The following is a 19,782-nucleotide window of genomic DNA, read 5'->3' on the forward strand; positions in this document are numbered from 1 at the left end:
CATGGTGCTGGCACACGCCTGTAGTCCCAGCTACTCAGGGGGCTGAGGCTGAAAGATCGCTTGAGCTCAGGTGGAGGTTGCAGTGAGGTGAGATCATGCCACTGTACTCCAGCCTGGGTGACAGTGTGAGATCCTGTCTTATAAATAGATAAATAAAAGCTCAAAATGCTGCTAGTTAAGATAGAATTTCCTAAATGTTTTCTTCTGTCTTGGTATGAATACGTCTACCTATGAATGTATGTATGTTCATGATTTCTGCCCAGGGTTTAAGATTCCAACACTAAACCTCATTACTATTCTTATTTTCCCTAACAGTTATGAAAATTATAATTATGCTAGTACATTTCTGAGGAAAACTGGACTTTTAGATCTTAAAGGTGTTAAATTTTGTTTCTCAAACAACACCTCCCACAGTGGTAGACTTTATCACTGTATAAAAATGTACAGTGGTTTTATTGACATGTACATTCCAATATGTTTACAGCTGCAAGATAATGAGGCACACTCAGTATTGCACTTCATTAAAATTTCAGGCTCAAACTTAACCTAGAAGTTTAAATGAAATTGCATTTGTAATTTAGTAATTCTTATACAGGACAAACATTGATATCTTTATATACAGTGTGATACTTATTACATTTATATGCTGTCCTAACACAATTTTTTTTTTTTAAATAACAGTCTAGGAAATAATCCAGAATATTCCTCTTTTTATCCCCACCTGTGATGCAATTGTACAGGATTACAAAAAGGCAGTATACAATAAACAATGATTATTTTTCTTTTTTTGCTTGAAAGCCAGCATCATTTTTAGTCCATGGGCATGGCGATTCTTTTATATCAATTATCTCTATAAATGTCCAATGCTTCACAGGCCAATGACTGTAATGGCCACATGCAAACACCTCACAAGTTTGATGTCATGTGTTCAAAAGAAGATAAACCAAAATAATGGGGAAACTTTTCATAGCAAGAATTATGTACATGGTATTTGGCATCCTTCTTGCACTGTGAATGGTTCATTTTCATGGATGTACAAATGGTCCCGTCCTTATCCTGAGCAGAGTTTAAAGCTCACCACATCCTCTTGGGGGATGAAGACAACTTTTCTCTCTGTAGACAAAGGATCTGAATGTTCTAAAAAGTGTGGGCATTTCTGCACACTCCACATCCCAGAGCAAACTCTTCCCCAGTGGGTGGATGAACAACATGGAGTGGACATTCAGTTCCTTCTAACTGCTTGCCTTTGGGACCTGTATAAATTTGAAGGAGGCAAAGAAAAATAATGTTTTAAGAATACACACATATGAACCTCATATAAATATAAATCACTGATAGGTTATTCAAAGAAATAACATGACTGTGATTATACAAATATAACATTTAGAAATTTTTCTTCTGATCACAAAAGTAAAAATATTCAATAAATGCATCAGATATATCATATTAAAAGAAAGAGCAATGAACAAAAAAAGTCACAAAAAACCCTTAATGTAGTCTGGCAGAACATTATTTTTCTGAATAGAAAACAGGGAGATTTTTGTGTAGAATGTTTTTCTATAAGTAAAAACAAATTTAAGTTTAAAGAAGCCATGTTTCCCTTTTATCTTTACTGATGAAAATGCACACACTGGTAAAATGGGAAGGCCGATTATTTGTGTAATTTTTAAAAGTACCTGAGGGAGATTAGCAGGAAAATGAAAATTGATCAGCTCAAAAATATGAACAATATTATAAAATACAATGTGGAAGAAACACTTTGGGAAAGATACAAATTTGTTAATAATCAAAGTAGGTCTATAAAATGTACTAAAAACAGCATTTTAAAAAAGAAATGTGTTATATTAATGTGTTTCACATCATGGGTTTCCTATCATTTAAAAAAGATTTTTTGTTTCTTTAGAAACGAGGAGGCTTACTTGGTAATATCAGGAAAACACACTAGGCTTATACTTGACAGCAGAGTGCCTATTTAAGGGTAGATGGAGGAATTGGAACTGTGCATTAGTTTTCTACAGCTAGTTTTCAAAATAATAATTTCTGATTTTGCTTGAGAGAAAAAATCATGAGATTGGATGGAATGAGCTGACACGGATCAGTGAGGAATGATGTCTCATTTAATTTACCTTTTCTAGGTTTAAAAATATCTCTGACATAATAGAAGGAAACCATGAGGGATAAAAGGCTAGCATTTGTAAACCTCTTCGCCTGCACATATAAATACCCAATAAATAACTATTACTACTATTACCGAACAACCACAAACTGAGGCCTGATCTAGAGGAATAAAAAGTAAGTTCCATGTAAGAGTAAGACCAAGGCATGAGAGTAAGTATCAAACTGAAGACTGCTAATCTCAGACAGAGAAGTAAACTTCAGGTTAGAGCTAACAGGCATGAGAGTGGCAATGAGTGCCGCCTCAGGCAAATGCAGGCACAGACCCCAGGATGGGTCAGCACGGGAAGACACCAAAGGTTGCTAGAAAGTTAATTATTCCTGTCAGAAAGTATATCAGTAGCTCTCCAAATCACACTGCACACTGCTGCCCACCCCACCAGTGGGTGGGGGAGAGTGGGCAGGATGGGGACACTCAATGGCAGATCTAGTTCAGAGATGCAACATTTCAGTGGTGGTGATGCAAACTGTAGTCCTTGGGTTTTTTTCAAGGAAAAAATGAGTCACTTACTCAACAAGTATTTACTGCATGCTTAACGCATGAATGGCATTGTTGGACTTAAAAATGAAGAGTGCATGACTCCCGTCTTCAAGGTGTTCGTAATCCAACACGATGGTGAGAAATAAAAATGGTGAAAACCAAACAAAACAAACACACCTGTAAACATTTTGAGTGCTTACTACTGGGGCACTCACTGTTTTAGTTTATATCAACTACTTAATTGTTTAACAGACATAGGAGGCAGAAACTGTTATCCTCATTTTGGATATATGAAACTGAAGTAAAATTAATTTTTCTGATTGCTAAATTCCTAATCTTTAAAATAGGCACAGCAATACCTAATTCATGGGGTGCTGTGAAGATTAAGCATTCTGGCATGAGAAGGTAGTCAATAAATATTTTAGAAATAAATGGACAGAGGGATTACACTATGGTCTGAATGTTTTTGTGCCCCTCCAAGTTTATATACTATTGTGTTAATGAAAGGAGTTAGTCAGCCTGCCTTAGGTAGATAGCAAAGGAAGGGTCCCCAGAGAGCCCCAGAGGCCCACGGGTCAGTGCCTCATCCCCACATAACATAAAAAGCAGCCGGGGGAAAAAAAAATCAAGCTGTAGGCGCCGATAAGGGAACAAGCCCAGGGTGCTGTGCCTAAAGACATGCCTACTGCTGCACAAATAGAAAAACCTTCAATCAAATAAAGGACAAGACCTGGCATAGAAATGGCTTTGTCCTTTTTTTTTTTCTAACCAGAAAGATGTAAACTTTATTATTATTATTATACTTTAAGTTCTATGTCCTTTGTATAGTCAGTAGGCTCTCTCTTTTTGTGGGTATAAGCACAGTGGGCTCCACTGGGTTCCAGTGGGTTCCTGGGCCAAGCTGAGTCATGTTTTCTCCAAGACAGCCTGCAGACTAAGCACATTCCTTCCCTTTTCCAGTCCATAAAAACCCTGGACCCCAGCCTCATAGTGGGCATCCTGTTCGGGCCCCTCTTTCTGCTGGCAAGAGCTTTCCTCTTTTGCTTACTAAACTTTTGCTCTAACCTCACCTTGGTGTCTGTGCTCCTTAATCTTCTTGGAGGTAGGACAAAGAACTCCAGGAATTATCTCAGACAATGAGACTGTTACATCTTGGTGCACTGCTTAGACTACAACATTAACATCAACGTTACAGTGTTAGAAGGTGGAGCTGTGGGAGGTGATGAGGTCATAGAGTGGAACCCATGAATGGGATATGCACTCTTCCTATCAATGAGACCCAGGAGAGGCCCCCTGCCCTTCCACAACAGCAAGAAGGCGCCACCTATGAGCTTGAGAGTGGGCCCTCACCAGATACCTTATCTGCCAGTTCCTAGATCTTAGACTTCCTGGTCCACAGAACTGTGAGAATAAATTTCCACTGTTTATACCAGTTTATAGTATTTTGTTATAGCAGTCTGAATGGATGAAGACTGATTATCTAAAACGATGAGAATTAGCGGGTTGAGAGTGGTTAGAGAACTGCTTCTTCTGTCCTTCTAAGTAAACTGTATATGGCCATCTTCTCTACTCATATCCCTGTGGAATCTCTTTTACTCTATTCCCATTCTCTAAATGAACAGATGAATTGGAGGAATGTGTGAGGCTGGAAGAGCATACCTCAATCTCAGAGAATGTTCTTAGGCCAGTTCATTAACCTTGCTAGCTCTCAATTTTCCATTTGATAACAGGGATAGTATTGTCTACTTGTAGGTTGTAAAAATTGAGAAAATATGTGCAAAAATGCCCAGGACTGAGGTCCTTCCTTCCTTCTGCTGACTCTGGCTCCCTCCTGTGATTCCTTTGTGTTGACTGCCTGGTACGTGACTGTACTAAGGGGAGCCTGACCCTCCTCTCTCAGCTACTACCCACCACTGTGTTCTCTAAATGTGGTTCACTGTTAACTTCCTTATTTTTAGCATTCTTGTTTCTTTCTTTCTTTTTTTTTTTTTAAACACAGAGGAAAGTTTAAGTAAAATCTAGATTTTCCCTGATGACACCGCTTGCCTTAAATCTTTCTCAACTGGAGGCTGGTTATCTCCCAAGCTCCTGTAGGTCATATGGCTACAGCATGTGACTGATTTTCTCTTGGTTCCTATTTATTTCCAGACCACAACTTACAACTTTCATTCAATAATTGCCCTTCCTCCAAGCTCAAGTCATCTACAATCATCTAGAATACTGCCCTTTCCATACTCCCTTTATTTGCTGACCTCTAGCACATCACTCTCTCCCTCCAAGCATGGCTCACATCTCTGTTCTGTCCATTATCCTACAAACCCTCGGCTCACATAATTCTGACCTTGCTTCTTTCAAAGCCTGCTACGTCTACTTAAAAAAAACAGTTATTGAGAAGAAACAGTACAAAAATTTTTATTTGACATGAGCAAATGGTAAAAAGTAGTCATGCTTGAAAAACTCTATCTTTATTTTGAAATGGGTATGTTTCACATGGTTTAAAATCAAAATGTTAGAAATGATATACAATTGGAAGCCACCTTCCCCAGTTTTTACCCCCATCTTCTCCTTGTTTTTCCAAATTGTTAATCAGTATTATTAATTTCTTATGTATCTTTCCAGGGGTTTCTTCACATAAATACAAACAAATATGACTAGATATTCTCACTTTCCCCCTTTCTTACAAAAGGCAAAATACTACATACCCTGTTCTGCAATTTGTTTGTTTTTTTTTTTGAAACAGAGTCTTACTCTGTCACCCAGGCTGGAGTGCAGTGGTGCAATCTTGTCTTACTGCAACCTTCGTGCCTCCCAGGCTCAAGCGATTATACTACCTCAGCTTCCCGAGTAGCTGGGATTACAGGCACCCATCACCATCCCTGGCTAATTTTTGTATTTTTAGTAGAGATGGGGTTTTCACCAGGTTGGCCAGGCTGGTCTCGTACTTCTGACCTCAAGTGATCCAACTACCTTGGCCTCCCATAGTGCTGGGATTACAGGAGCCAGCCACCCCACCCGGCCTAATTTGCTTTTTTCATCTGATACTATCTCCTAAAGACCTTTCCAAATTGGCACACAGAAACACCATCCTTATTCTTTTTTTTTTTTTTTAACTGATGTGTAATATTAGCTACTACCCTACTGGATACTAGCATTTTTTACACATTTTTATTATCATAAGCAATGTTGCATTAATAACCCTGTTTATTTGCCCTTTTTATTTCTCTTTCATTTGTAGCTATATCCCTGAAGAGGGAGTGCTGAAGGGTTGATACATTGGTAACTTTGAGAGGCATTATCGAGCTGTTTTCCAGGGAGGTCTGTCACTTGCACTCTGATAAGCAACAGATGGCACTGTGTTTTCCAGCTTTAACAACATGGTATATTGTGTTGTATGTATTTGTGCATTTATTCTCACTAATTTCAGATACATATTATGTAAAATCCTCTCCTATGGTTGCACGGACCTCTCCTTCTACTTCTCTCACTTCCATAAAGCCTGGTATTCCACCCCACGGTTATTACCAGCCTCCTGTCCTCTTCCAGTATTTTCAGCTGCTTTTTGGTTTCATACTTGTTTTCCCTTAGCCTGGTTTCCATGGACAATCATTTCTCCTGTATTCTGAGCGGCTTCTTTAATTCCCTTGACTTCCTCATGCTTACTATACTGCTGATTCCCAGCCATTCTAGATTAAATCACTTGTTCATTTCATGGCAACGGTTCCAGGCTTCATTAAAAAAAAAATCACAAAATCCTTTTAAATGGTTCTGTAATATTGAACTTCACATGACTTCTTAGTGCTGAAAAGCCATCTTTTTACTAATCCTTAGTAGACTTCATTCTCACACCCCAAGAGATCTGCTCCGTCACAGCTAACTCCTCACTCATGATGATGAGCTTGCTTCCTACTTCACCCAGAAAGTCATATGCTTACAAAGGTCAAGGAATTCCTCTTGCTTCTTTAGGCTAGTTTGAGTTGAGTTTCTGTCACTTGAAACAAAGAGCTCTCATAGAATGTTTAAATAAAACTATACTATACAGATCAGAATTGTGATTTTAAAATATTAAAAGCATACCTGCAGGACAGTGTGGTAGTTCTTCCTTAGGAATGCTAGTCATTCTTTGAAAATCATCATGACAAGCATTACAAAAATGTGTTGTTCCAAAACAGAAAAAGACAGCCACTGAACAGCAGTAGCGACATTTATATTCCAAAAAGTCTGTGCCATGTTTGGGACACATCTATAGGAAAAGAGAAGAGACAGACACAGATCATAGCGAGACTATGTCAATTACACTTAAGATAGGCATATACATAGCTCCTTAATTCGTATTTTGAGGTCATACGTAACTCCAAAAATTGATTGAAAAACTGATGATACACATGTTTAAAAACTAATGAATAAATATATGGCTTTGCCCAAAAGTTTTGGACAAAGATCCAAGTTCTAATTCCATTTCCATCATAATCTATCTGATTTAATAAACAAGCTACTTAATTTCCTTATGAATGTTTTATGGCCTGTCAAACGGAAATTAATAAAATTAACCTCTCTCATAATCTTACAGATGTACTGTGAACATTTCATTAAAGAGGGGAAAACCTAAAGGCTTCACTGAAGGTTTAAGAAACTAAGAAAATAAGTAAATTTATTACATGGTTTAAATACGGTGATCATTTCATGGAAGACGAAATTATAAAACATCACCCAAAGAAAATAATATATATGAAATGTGAAAACTTATACAACATTGAACAAATATCAGAAAACACTCAAGAGAAAAGCCTGATTAACATTCTCACCATATCACCGTTTAAAAAATAGTATGTTTCTAATAAAATGTTCTGCATACCTGAGCCCTGGACACATCAGAACAGGCACCACAAATGAGCTCTCTGGGATCATAATCATCCCCCTGTCCAGCCTCAGCATCACAGCGAGCTTCGCCACCAAAATATGCCTGTGGTGAAAACACATCTAGATTACAGCAGGAAAAAAGAAAACTCTGGCATGGGAGATACAGTATGGACAGAGTGAAAGTAAGATCAAGGGGTCTCAGAAAATACTGTTGTCTACTAGACCATCCCTTGAAATGCCAAGTGCACGTCCATATTGCTGACAGTAGGGTGGATCAGGGTAAGAAATAAAGCTATTTCTTCTTTCTTTTTCTTTCTTCCCTTCCTGTTTTCCTTTCTTTCTTCTTTCCTTTCCTTCCCTCTTTCCCTTCCTTCCCTCCTCTTTCTCTCTCTCTCTGTTTCTTTGAGACGGGGTCTTGCTCTGTTGCCCAGGCTGGAGCACAGTGGTATAATCATGGCTAACTGCAGCCTCAACCTCTTGGGCTCAGGTGATCCACCCAACTCAGCCTCCGGAGTAGCTAGGATCACAGGCACACACCACCATGCCCGGCTAATTGTTTAATTATTTGTAGAGACAGGGTCTCCCTATGTTGCCCAGGCTGGCCTCAAACTCCTGGGCTCAGGTGATCCTCCTGCCTTGACCTCTCAAAATGCTGGGATTATTGGCATGAGCCACCATGTCTGGCCTAAAGCTATTTTGATTCTCAAATGGATTCACACTTAAAGTAGAGATGATTTATTTGTATTTGCCCTGGGCAGAGATTAAGTGAGGCCAAGAAATTGGGACGATCTGCATGCACATCATGTCTCATAGTCAAAAAACTATGTCCGGATTGGGAATAAACAAACACAGTCAACATAAATCTGTTATCTATACTAGAAAAACATGTCCAAAGACAGGATCCATTGATGCAGAGGTTATAAACGGTCGTTCACCAGCTAAACCTAATCCTGGATGTATTTCAGTTTGTCTTGGAGACTGTTTACTCCAGCTGTTTCACTTTTCTATATCCTCTGCTTGGCTTCCTAAATACTTGACTGCTACCCTGTAATAGCACAATATTCATTTATAATGTTTAGTACATCAAACACACAGAAATATTTTATTTGTAATTATACAAGTTTCATAAATGTACGCTATTGGGTGTGCACGTATTTACCTGCCTTTCTGGCTGTCATCTCTCTACTTAGATATCCATTCATCCTCTGTATTTTCTTTTTGTTACACTGGGGGACTATGCACCCTTCTCGTGTAGTCATTCTGTCACTCATTTATTCATTCTCCACTTAGTATCTAATAAGTGCTAAGTATTAGAGATGGAAAAATGAAAAAACATAGTCTTTGTCCTCATGGAACTTATCAAGTGGGGCAGAGAGGTAAGTGACCCAGTAGTCACGATGGAGAATAGGGAATATTATGCTAGATGCCTGCAAGATGGTAGTGAGATGGGGGCATGTCAGACGAGGTGAAACGAGCTGAAGACTTAGGTATGACAAGACGGATTAGGCTCTGCATGACAGCATGTGTGTATAGGGAGGGGGGCGGCAGGTCAGAGTAAATGTGCAGGAGGAGGCAGAGAGGAACATTCCTTGAACAGCAATGGCCTGTGCGATGGCATGAGGATGTCAGTGGGTGAGCAGACATGGCTGAGTTTGGGGAATACAAGTTATTTGGTATGTTGTAGCAAATGGAGAACAAATGGTAGCATCTTGGGAGATGAGACTGCAGAGGGAGACTGGGCTAGAGTATCATAAGTAGAAGAATGACAATTAGATTTTACATCTAGAAGTGTAAAAAAAAATTAGCAACAGTTAAGTGTAAGGGATGCAATGTAGGAATCAGGGTTCTACATCTGTGCTCAGGAAGAAGGCTACTGTAGTTACTAAGGAAAATGAGTAGGGTTGCTGGAGATGCAATGGAAAGAAAAAAAGGACTCAAGAAAGATCTGGAGACAGAATTTACAGTATTTTGTCAATAAAGATCAGAGATTGGTAGAGTTATTTTTTTTGTTTTTGAGACAGGGTCTCACTATGTCACCCAGGCTGGACTGCAGTGGCACAAACACAGCTCATTGCAGCCTCAACCTCCTAGACTCAAGCCATTCCCCTGCCTCAGCGCCACCAAATAGCTGGGACTGTAGGCACACACCAACCTACCTGTCTAATTTTTCTATTTTTAGTAGACGGGGTTTTACCATCTTGCCCTGGATGGTCTCAAACTCCTGAGCTCAAGAAATCCACCGACCTTGGCCTCCCAAAGTGCTGGGATTACAGGTGTGAGCCACTGTGCCCAGCCAAGATTGATGAATATAATACCTGACATGTGAACTCTGAAGTATGTGTGGGAGATCCAAATGTCTGCTACACAGTTGGATATTTTTATCTAAATCTCAAAAATTTTGGAAGGTCATAAAGGTATACATGGTAGGTAAAGGTAGAGATGTGAAAGAGGTCACCCAAGGTAGAGATATAAAAGAGGTCACCCAGGGTAGAGATTTAAAAGAGGTCACCATTAGGCAAGAATGAAGCTCTGGGAAAACAAATATGTAAGGGGTAGGTTAAAAAAAAAAAAGAGAGAGAAAGAAATCTAATGAAGAAGTTAAAGATAAATGACCAGAAAGGAAGGAGGACAGAAAAAGAGGGTGTTGTCCTGGAAGCCAAGGAATTAAGAGTTTTAAGGAAGAAATGGTTAGCAGAGTCAAGTAAGAGGAGTTTATTCAAGAAGTAATTGCATTGGGCAAACAGCTTATTAAGTAGCTTGTATACAGAAATACTGCATGTTTCAGAAAGTTTGTTCAGGTTAAATTAAGAATCCCCAAACAAGTTAAGTAAATAAATTTTACTGGAAACATTGGGAAACATTGTACCAGGCTATCTTAACTTCAGCCTTAAGATGGAAGAATACTTAGCTATCATTGTAAATTTTAATTCTTAATCATATTGGTAAGCTCTAGTTTTTAAAACTTCTCAGTATAATTTCTAGCATACCTTTCTGCACTTGTAGCAGACATAATATGCGTATCTGTTCATTGCATAACCAGCTGGGTCATTATAAAACCTCACACCAGGAGTTGTGATAGCTTCACTCTTATGCAGACCTTCATATTCCAATCTCATTAAGGCTTTTCTTCTGACATCCTCATAGAGTTCTTTTATTGGATCAAGTAGGTCTTTTAGTACTATGTGATTTATTTTGTTCTGCAATAAAAAATGAACATTCTTTAGCAGAATCATTTATTAATCAACTCAATAAAGACTTAGTAAGCACCTAAGTGCCAAGCTTTGTGCTAGAAGAAGATAACCAGACAGTACACATATTTTAAATCAAATGTAATTTGAAAAACATCCTGTAAAGCCTTTAGAAGTCCATATTTTCCCAAGAGCAGGGAAAATGGGGCAAATGGGGCACAGAGCATAAAAATTACATTTCATTAGCTTTACATTTCCTGAGTCTGAAATATATCTCCTGTTGCCCTAGCTGTTGCCACAAATAAGACACAGTGTGTGTGTGTGTGTGTGTGTGTGTGTGTGTGTGTGTGTGTGTGTGATGGTTCCTTGAGGGGAGGGTAGAATGCCAGGTGACAGAAGTGAATGGGTAGTATTTGCTATAAAATCTTCATGTATCTATTAATATACGTGGCACCATATGATAGGGAAGAGTAAAATACTATGATCTTTTTGTTTATTCCTCAGTTTATCTAGACAATGACTGTGCTGTCTTTCCATATCATACCCTTTCTATTAGTCTGCAAATATGAAGATAAGAAAATAAGGAGAGCTTAATAGAACAAAAAAGGAAAGACAAATTGATAGGGAAAGCACTGCCACATTCTTTAAATAACTTTTTGTTAATCATTATTAGCTTGCCAAAATAACTTCCTACTTGCTGACTACCTTTGTAGAGATGTGTCAAAATGCCAAAAATTTTCTCCTTGTTTTAACTGAGCTCTAAAAGAATCTATTCTGGTGGTACTGAAGGTTCTGATTTCACTCTTTAATGGCAGGTGTCAGTATCTACAAACACCAGGGGCTCATTCTTCTTTTCGGTAGTCATTGTCATGTTATGTCAACTGAGCTCTCTGGTGGTCTGAAAGTAGAGATGCATGCCTCAGGATGTTTAAATGAATTTTCTCATGAAATACGTTTAACAGAATGTAACCAGTTTTAAATTGACAATTACTGTTTTGAGATACATTATAACAGAGAGATTATATTCTCAGGTTCCACATGAATGAGAAGGGAAGAAACTGCTGGGGGCTGGTATATAAAAAGTAAACTGAGAGGAAACCAAGAGATATTGACACATGTTTATTTTGAAAGATGAAAAGAAAGACCAAAAGAAATAGCACATGATTTCAGATTCTTTTCATACCTTGCAAATGGGACAAGATATAAATCCAAATGTTATCCTTGGGCCAAGCCATCGATTTTCTAAAACTCGCCGACAGCACTGTAAGTGGAATACGTGACTACAATCCAGCTTAAATAAACAAAAGAAAAGGATGTAAGCAAATATAATAATGATAAACACTTGAGTGACTGTGAGATTATTTATTGCAAGGTACTACTTAAAGCAGTGAAGAGAAAAATCATGTAATTTACTCTAATGAAAATTCATTGGGACATTGAAATTGGGACACTATTACTTACTAAATTTCATTATAGTAAGTTGAGACACTATTAACTAGGCCTTCAGTGTCTACTTTTTACCATTAATGTATTAATGCCACCTATATAAAGTAAGCCAGGTTAGGAAAAATGTAAACGTATTCAATTTTGTATCTCAGGAAAAGAAGAGTAAATTACTGATTCATGATCTTGTTTTGGAGAATATTATTATCTTGGAATCATGAGAACTGAAAGTGTAAGCAACAGGTAAAGTTTAAAAAACTTATTTAGTGCACACTAACTTCTATTATGCATGTATCATTATGTGTAAGTCAATTATATAATGTTATAAAAATACCATTCTGGATTTTGGAAATTAAGAAGAGCCTTAGCTACTGGGGGTTAATCTAATTATTTCCCCCCCTTCTGAACATTTTATACGTTCTGTTGATTACAGAAGCTCACACAAATCACAAATTAAAGCTGAGCATACAAAATAGGAAGCAGAACATAAAGAGGCAGAATTTGCTCCTCACTAGCCTGGTAGATGCACAGATTAAAAGAACATTTTGCCTATTGATATAAAAAAAGATTTCAATCCACTGTTTATTTAAGTATATTCCCTATGTTAACATCTGGATACATTTAATACTTTAAAAGCTGAGGCAACCTGAATGGCTGGTGCTGCCGAGAGCGCTTCGGTGAAACATATCATGCACATGTCATCGGCATCTTGCTTCAGAGTTGTGGCACTTTTATCACAGCCATGTAGACAGGGCAGACAGTGCTCTTCGTTTTTAACACCCCCGCATGGATGGCCACAAGGATGCGTCTTACTACAGGCTATCTTAGCATATTCCTGTTAAAGGTGAATTACAATGTTACACAGTATTTTTAAAAAACATTTATTTATTGTACTTTAAGTTCTGGAGTACATGTGCAGATTGTGCAGGTTTGTTACATAGGTATACACGTACCATGGTGGTTTGCTGCATCCATCGCCCCGTCATTTGCATTAGGTAATTCTAATGCTATCCCTCCCTTCCCAATCCCGCCACCCCCTGCTATTCCTCCCCTAGCTTCCCACACCCCAGGCCCCAGTGTGTCATGTTCCCCTCCCTGTGTCCGTGTGCTCTCACTGTTCAACACTCACTTAAGAGTTAGAACGTGCGGGTTACAAATATTTAAAAAGGCACCATTCTGGTAATTTTCCCTATTATATAAATTTCCAAAGATTATTTTCCCATAGGAAGTATCTATGCAGGCCAAGTAACAACAAAGTAATTACTAATCTTTGTTTGAATATAAATTAGGCTTCTTAACAAAGTCCGTTTTTATTTTAAATGAGATTTTAAAGAATATCACTCTGTATAAAGGGAATGCTGATAAGTGAATTATAATTTCATATTTGTTACCATGCACAGCTATGAAGCAAAAAGTTCCCCAATGTAAAATTTCCCAGTTACCACTCCCCGCATCACCAAAATGGGGATTAAAAGAAAAAACAAAACCCAAAACAGATAACTCTCACTCTCTGAGCATATCCACATTCTTACTAAATCAATTGAGAAACTAAAAACATTTGGACAACATGGAATATGTTTATTTATGTTCAAAACTAAAGAACTCTCAGATACTGAAAATTTATTTTAAGGAAATAAGTGAGTAACGTGTAAGAGGTAAAGGAAATACAGTTAATAAATTTTTAACTGTTTCTAATACAAAAGTAGACATTAAATATATATGATCATGGTAACCGAGAAACACTCAAAAAAAGTGTGGTTTGGGCTTGCAAGCCTTATTTGACCCAAGATCCAACTTTGGTAAGGCATTTAATGCTTCACATAGGTAATACGCTCATTTAAAAGGCTACAGTGACTCTGAGCTATAACTCTTATCTATATAAAATAAAGGTGTCACAGGGGAATATGGACTATTGCTCAGTGGGATGGCCTGACTATCTCACTATATGCTTACCTGGCAATCTGCATCAGAACAAACACTGCCAACAGCAGATAACTCTGTTCCACTCCTGGAACCACAGAAGCGACACGCTTCTGAGCTACTTGTGGTGGGTTTACCTAGGTTCAAGCAAAAAATAAAAATCCTTCTTATGGATATGTTTTCTACATATTTTAACAGAACTAAATTTTAAAAAGCAAACTAGGTTTGTATTAGCTGTTGTGTTTGGGAAATTCAGCTTGACAGTTTTAGAACTGAAAGTTTCTAAGTTGCCCTAACTATAAAGTAAATAATGATAAAAAAGGAAGAGGAAATTAAAGACCTATCTGAAGACAAATACATTATCGACTAATATATTTTTTCAGTAAAAAAACCAGACTAGACTTCTAGTCAAGTTACCAGACTGAGCAGATGTGGCAAGCCCCCAACTCCAAATGAACAACACCATAAAATCATAACAACCAAAAATTAAGTAAGAATACACAGAAGTTAGGGAAATCTGTAAGTATCTTTATACAACAAAATCATAAGGCTTAGTGTAGAGCCTATCATCAGAGTATGAAACTTGAAAAACAGAATTCCTACGTCAGGAACTCTGCAATTTGAAAAGGAATGTCCATATCTTTCAATATTTAAATTCAACTTAAAGAAGAAACAGAATCCATAAAACAAGAACAGAGCAATAAGAAAAAGAACATGGAGATTTGAAAATTACAGACCAAGCTGATTTTTAAACCAGATATAAAAATCTAACTATAATTAATATATTGAATTCAGCAATATTTATAGAAAAATCTATTTAAAAAGGATAGTTTATATCATGACTACAAGGATGGTTTGACATTAGAACATTTGTAAATGTAATATACAGCATTGACAGATTATAGTAGGAAGAAATCAGCTATGAGAAAAAAAAGGTCATGCTCTTGCAGCATGAAAAGTCACCCTAGAATTAAATTGATTCAGATTTATACCTCACTCCAACATTGGAAGTTTGTGTGAGTCAAATGGCAGACTGCAGGTGTACTGAAAATTGAGAATTTATAAGATTTAACATAACTTTGAACTAGGACTATACAAGATTTACTTTAGAAAAAAAGCAACGTGAAAACTGTTTTAGAGATAAAAATACATTTAACATACATAAGTTACTTTTTTTTTAAGGTTATGTCTCTGCATTTTTGTTAATTATTTTATTGCTATCAATGGAAACAGTACCATTCACAAAACCTTTAGAAGCATCAGGTCTACAAAAGCCTTTTAAAATATCACAAAATCATATACAACCTTATAATAAATACAGATCTTAGTGATCATCTAATGCAATAATTTTTGTTGTGGGGCAACAACTAACAGAACTAGAAGATAATTATCAGTATTAGTATAGTTTATCTATGGAGCCCCATTAGTTGTGACCCTCTCACTTTATAAATGGAGTTAATGAGTTCCAGAGAGGTTAAGTGACTTGCTCAAGGCTACAAAGCTCATTAGTGGTAAATGAGGTTTCCTGACTTTTAGTCTGATGCTCTTGCCACCACGGAACACTGTATCTGTTTAGTAAATATAATAATGTAGGCAGTGTATCTGTTTAGTAAATATAGTAATGTAGGCAGTGATCAATGATGTCATAATTAAACATCAGAACATCACTCAAAATTATTCACAGTTTAGTTATAATGAATTGGCATGGCCGAATCTTTTTTGTGGGTTTTAAGGGCATGGCTCAATCTTTAATCCTTTTACCTGTGTGTTCTCGGAATTCTACCATCGCCTTCATTGTTTTAGAATCTGCTAGTGCCATCAACCAGAACAATTTGGTTCTACCACAGCCTTCATGTAGGTCAACCTTTATAGCTTCTTCTTCTTCTTTGAAGACCTATTATTTCATTAAAAACAGGAAAAAGTATGTTTATCACTCTGAAAGAGGAAGTATAAAATTTAATTATTTAATAATAATAATAATGACTTTCATTTAAGCACCCTAAGAAGTTTTGAATATTTCCAATCTTTTCTTTAATCTTCCCAGCAGTCCTATTTTTGTAAATGGAGAAATTAAGTGTTTCTAAGGATAAAACAACTTGCTATTTGTAGTTGATAAGGGAGACAGCTGTGAACACAATCAAGGTCTTTGATTCCAAAGTCCACTTTTCTCCCGCTGACTACAGCAAGCCTCTTTCACACATTTATTTCAAAATTCACTGAACATATTTTATGCTGCAGAGACAAAAACCTTCACCTGTCTTTGATGAGTTTTGGTTCTTCGATGAAGATGAAGGAATCTGTCACAGTCCGTACATAAATTTCCACAGACGTTGCATAAAATGATTGCTGCAGTTTCACCATCATCATGGTTATCACACATAGGCTAAAATAAGACATTTCCACATGTTACATTAAATTAACAAGAATGCCTCAGACTCTCATACAAATTGAATGTAATTTATTTACAAAAATAAACGGTTATTCTAAAGTCTATTAAGAATTTAGAATTTGAATGTTAAACAGAATTATTGCACCATGTACATAACTATAAAAATCTCTCAAAACTCCAAATCCAGTGATGAATGTGATATGCAGGTTCAATGAGTAATACAATGAACAGGTATACTTTGTTACTTACAGACTTAAGAAATGTCTTCCTCATTATATATCCAAACATTCTGTATGCCACAGGAATAAACTGTTTATTTTTGAATTTTGAACATTAGTAAGAAAATGCTGAAAGGGCCTATATAAAGTTTTCCCTTCTATTGAACTTAAAGATAACACAGGCAACATGACACACCACCTGTTCACATATATACTTAATTAAGTTTCAGAACAAACTTATACTTAAGTTTATATGTGAACAGGTGGTGTGTCATGTTGCCTGTGTTACTGCTTTATTTCCTTCCTACCATAAGACTGATTACATTTCAGTAAAATATCTAGTCACTGAATTAGACTCTGGCTAAAAATAAATTTTGGTATGATGCAAACATGACTCAGAGAAGAAGAAAAATGCCCCTGAAGTTTCCATATACTATAAAGAAGGGACTCTCAGTGAAATAGACTTGGCCAATGGGACCCAATCTTTCAAGAGATCCACTAACTGTGTATGCTGATGTGTGTGTGTGTGTTTTAAGCTAAGCTAAAGCTTACTATAAAGGAAAGCAAGAGAAATGCTTACAAAATTCTGATCTTACCATTTGTTTTTGTTGTCCATCCTTTCCCATCCATCTCCCTGAGGAGAGACGATCTACGTGGTCCTGATCAAGAACACATAGGGATGCTAGAGCGAGCCAGAGCTGTTGAAAGGGAAGGTTGTTACACTCCTGAATTTTTAGAAAGACTTATGAAATGCTGACTGTGACACATCACAACAGCTCCATAAATGCAGGCTGATTTTGAAAATACATAGATGCGCAGTGGCACTCAAGTTTTCCTGATGTGGTACTAGGCATACACAATCACTGCCATATGTGCCATGCACACAAGGAGGCACTCAGGTATCTACAGAACAAGTCACTATTTCTTTGATGAACCACTCTGTCTTCTATCTGACAAATAAAATTATACTTTATTGGTCTATAATGTAAACAACATATGAATAAAAGAATTGGCATATTTAATATTTACTGTACTAATGCCTTCTGCATATTTTTCCCTTTAGTATCATCTGACTGAACCTATAATGCCAAAGAAGGTGGTACAGGAACTGCTAAATTGTATACAGTCCCATGAGTAGTTAGGTACACATTAAATCCTTCTAGATAAAAGTTCCTCAGAAGTCTTTGTTGTCCCAGAAGCCTGAACACTATACTTGGTGCACTTTGTCAGAAATACATAAATGTCTAAGCTTTAGAAAACTGTTCACAAAAATAGGTCCGGGTGCAGTGGCGCACGCCTGTAATCCCAGCACTTTGGGAGGCTGAGACAGGTGAATCACCTGAGGTCAGGAGTTCACAACCAGCCTGACTAACATGGTGAAATGCTGTCTCTACTAAATACAAAAAAAATTATACAGGCGTGGTGGTGCACGGCTGTAATCCGAGCTACTTGGGAGGCTGAGACAGGAGAATTGCTTGTACCTGGGAGGCGGAGGTTGCAGTGAGCCGAGATCGCTGGGCAATAAGAGCAAAAAAAAAAGAAAACTGTTTTCAAAAATAGTTAAAAATGTCTGAGGCTTAAAGGGTAAACTTCAGTTTTACATTGAATGATATAGTCCCTCATGAATGAAGAATAGAAAATGATTTAACTAGCTCAACTCTAAGAAGTGCACGTATCATTGGATACAGAGAGCAAGAGATGTTAAAATGGGTACAGAAAAATAGAAAAGACAAACAATGCATGCAAGGAGGAAGGGGAATGCAGACCGAAAGAAAGCAACGCATGAGTGGTGGGAAAGGATTACTGTCAAAAATACCTGCTGCAGGTATCACGCTCAGTAGCAAGATGGCATAAATTGACTTTTTCTGCCCTAGGGAAATATAGTTTACCTTCTTTTGCAGATTTCTGAGGACTAACCTAAGCAATTTTTACCAGCATTCATTTCTTCCTAATATTGTCAGACTGCCCTGCTTCAGGAAAATCTCAAATCTCTTCTGGAAATATATGGGACATGAAATCCAGTAGGTTAAAACTTATTATAAATGTGTCATCTGAAGAATGCAATCTCATTTTCTCAGAGATTTCCACCCTGACCCTTCCCTGGACAAGTACTTTTTGCTTTTTAAAAGTAAGGCCTATAAACCCTGTAAGTAAGTTACCGGGCTCTACATGAGGAACAACCAGGTGTAGGAGGGGTGTTGTCTCCAATGGACCTTTGGTCTATCACAGAATAATGCCAGCACTAAACTTAGTGTGGTAAGCTACAGGAAATAGATCATTAGAAAGACAACACACAATGTACAATGTAATTAGCATTTTCTTTCTTTCTTTTTTTTTTTGAGACGGAGTTTCACTCTTGTCACCCAGGCTGGAGTGCAATGGCGCGATCTCGGCTCACCACAACCTCCGTCTCCTGGGTTCAAGCAATTCTCCTGCCTCAGCCTCCCGAGTAGCTGGGACTATAGGTGTGCGCCACCATGCCCAGCTAATTTTTGTATTTTTAGTAGAGACGGGGTTTCACCATGCCTATAATCCCAGCACTTTGGGAGGCCAAGGCGGGTGGATCACGAGGTCCAGAGATCGAGACCATCCTGGTAATTAGCTTTTTCTAACCAGTGTATCCTAAACAATAACAAAAACAAGTGACACAGAACGCATAGCAGTGAGAAGTAATTAGTTCATAATATAAAAGCCCTTTATACTTTTTCAATAAATATAGTATTTAGTTAAAAAAATTATACTGACTTAGTGATTAAAATCTGTTTAAATCTACTGCTGAAAACAGCATGCAATGATATAGACTAAATTTAAAACAAAAGAAAACAAAGCAAAACCTACTCTAGTTGTTGCAATACATCTCACTGGAGACCTAAATTCTTCTTCCATCTTGGTCAAGGCAATGATGGTTTCTGCAATAGCATTTTTTGTTACTCGGGACCAAGCTTCTGAGAGGTGACCCTATTAGCAGAGCAGAATATTTTAATAAGTAACCAGAAATGTATTTCATAGTAAATTCTTTTTTCTTAAATAACACCTCTAATCAAAAGGAAATATTTATTTTTAGTGAGACACAAAATGTTAGATCATAGGCACAGACTTTTAAACTAAAAT

General features: G+C 37.3%; 1 protein-coding gene across 22 annotated transcripts in view; it reads right to left on the bottom strand.

Moving 5' to 3' along the window:
* Positions 1-417: 417 nt before the first annotated feature.
* MYCBP2 (MYC binding protein 2) overlaps positions 418-19,782 on the bottom strand; it is a 274,498-nt gene continuing 255,133 nt past the window's right edge. For 19 of the 22 annotated variants that reach the window (XM_032277416.1, XM_032277426.1, XM_032277425.1 and 16 more), the window contains 11 exons: positions 19,510-19,629; positions 17,268-17,369; positions 16,319-16,447; positions 15,826-15,958; positions 14,098-14,201; positions 12,791-12,979; positions 11,885-11,992; positions 10,501-10,710; positions 7,509-7,616; positions 6,731-6,896; positions 709-1,253 (listed from right to left, as the gene is read on the bottom strand). In XM_032277416.1, the coding sequence (XP_032133307.1) occupies positions 1,138-1,253; positions 6,731-6,896; positions 7,509-7,616; positions 10,501-10,710; positions 11,885-11,992; positions 12,791-12,979; positions 14,098-14,201; positions 15,826-15,958; positions 16,319-16,447; positions 17,268-17,369; positions 19,510-19,629 (1,485 nt within the window). In that variant the 3' untranslated portion in view covers positions 709-1,137. Of the gene's footprint in view, positions 1,254-6,730; positions 6,897-7,508; positions 7,617-10,500; positions 10,711-11,884; positions 11,993-12,790; positions 12,980-14,097; positions 14,202-15,825; positions 15,959-16,318; positions 16,448-17,267; positions 17,370-19,509; positions 19,630-19,782 lie in introns of all 22 variants that reach the window. The other 3 variants (XM_032277408.1, XM_032277409.1, XM_032277423.1) reach the window with 2 other exon arrangements.

The sequence above is a fragment of the Sapajus apella genome, unplaced genomic scaffold (genome assembly GCF_009761245.1).
Source record: "Sapajus apella isolate SASKATOON/1434 unplaced genomic scaffold, GSC_monkey_1.0 scaffold9, whole genome shotgun sequence".
NCBI lineage: Eukaryota > Metazoa > Chordata > Mammalia > Primates > Cebidae > Sapajus > Sapajus apella.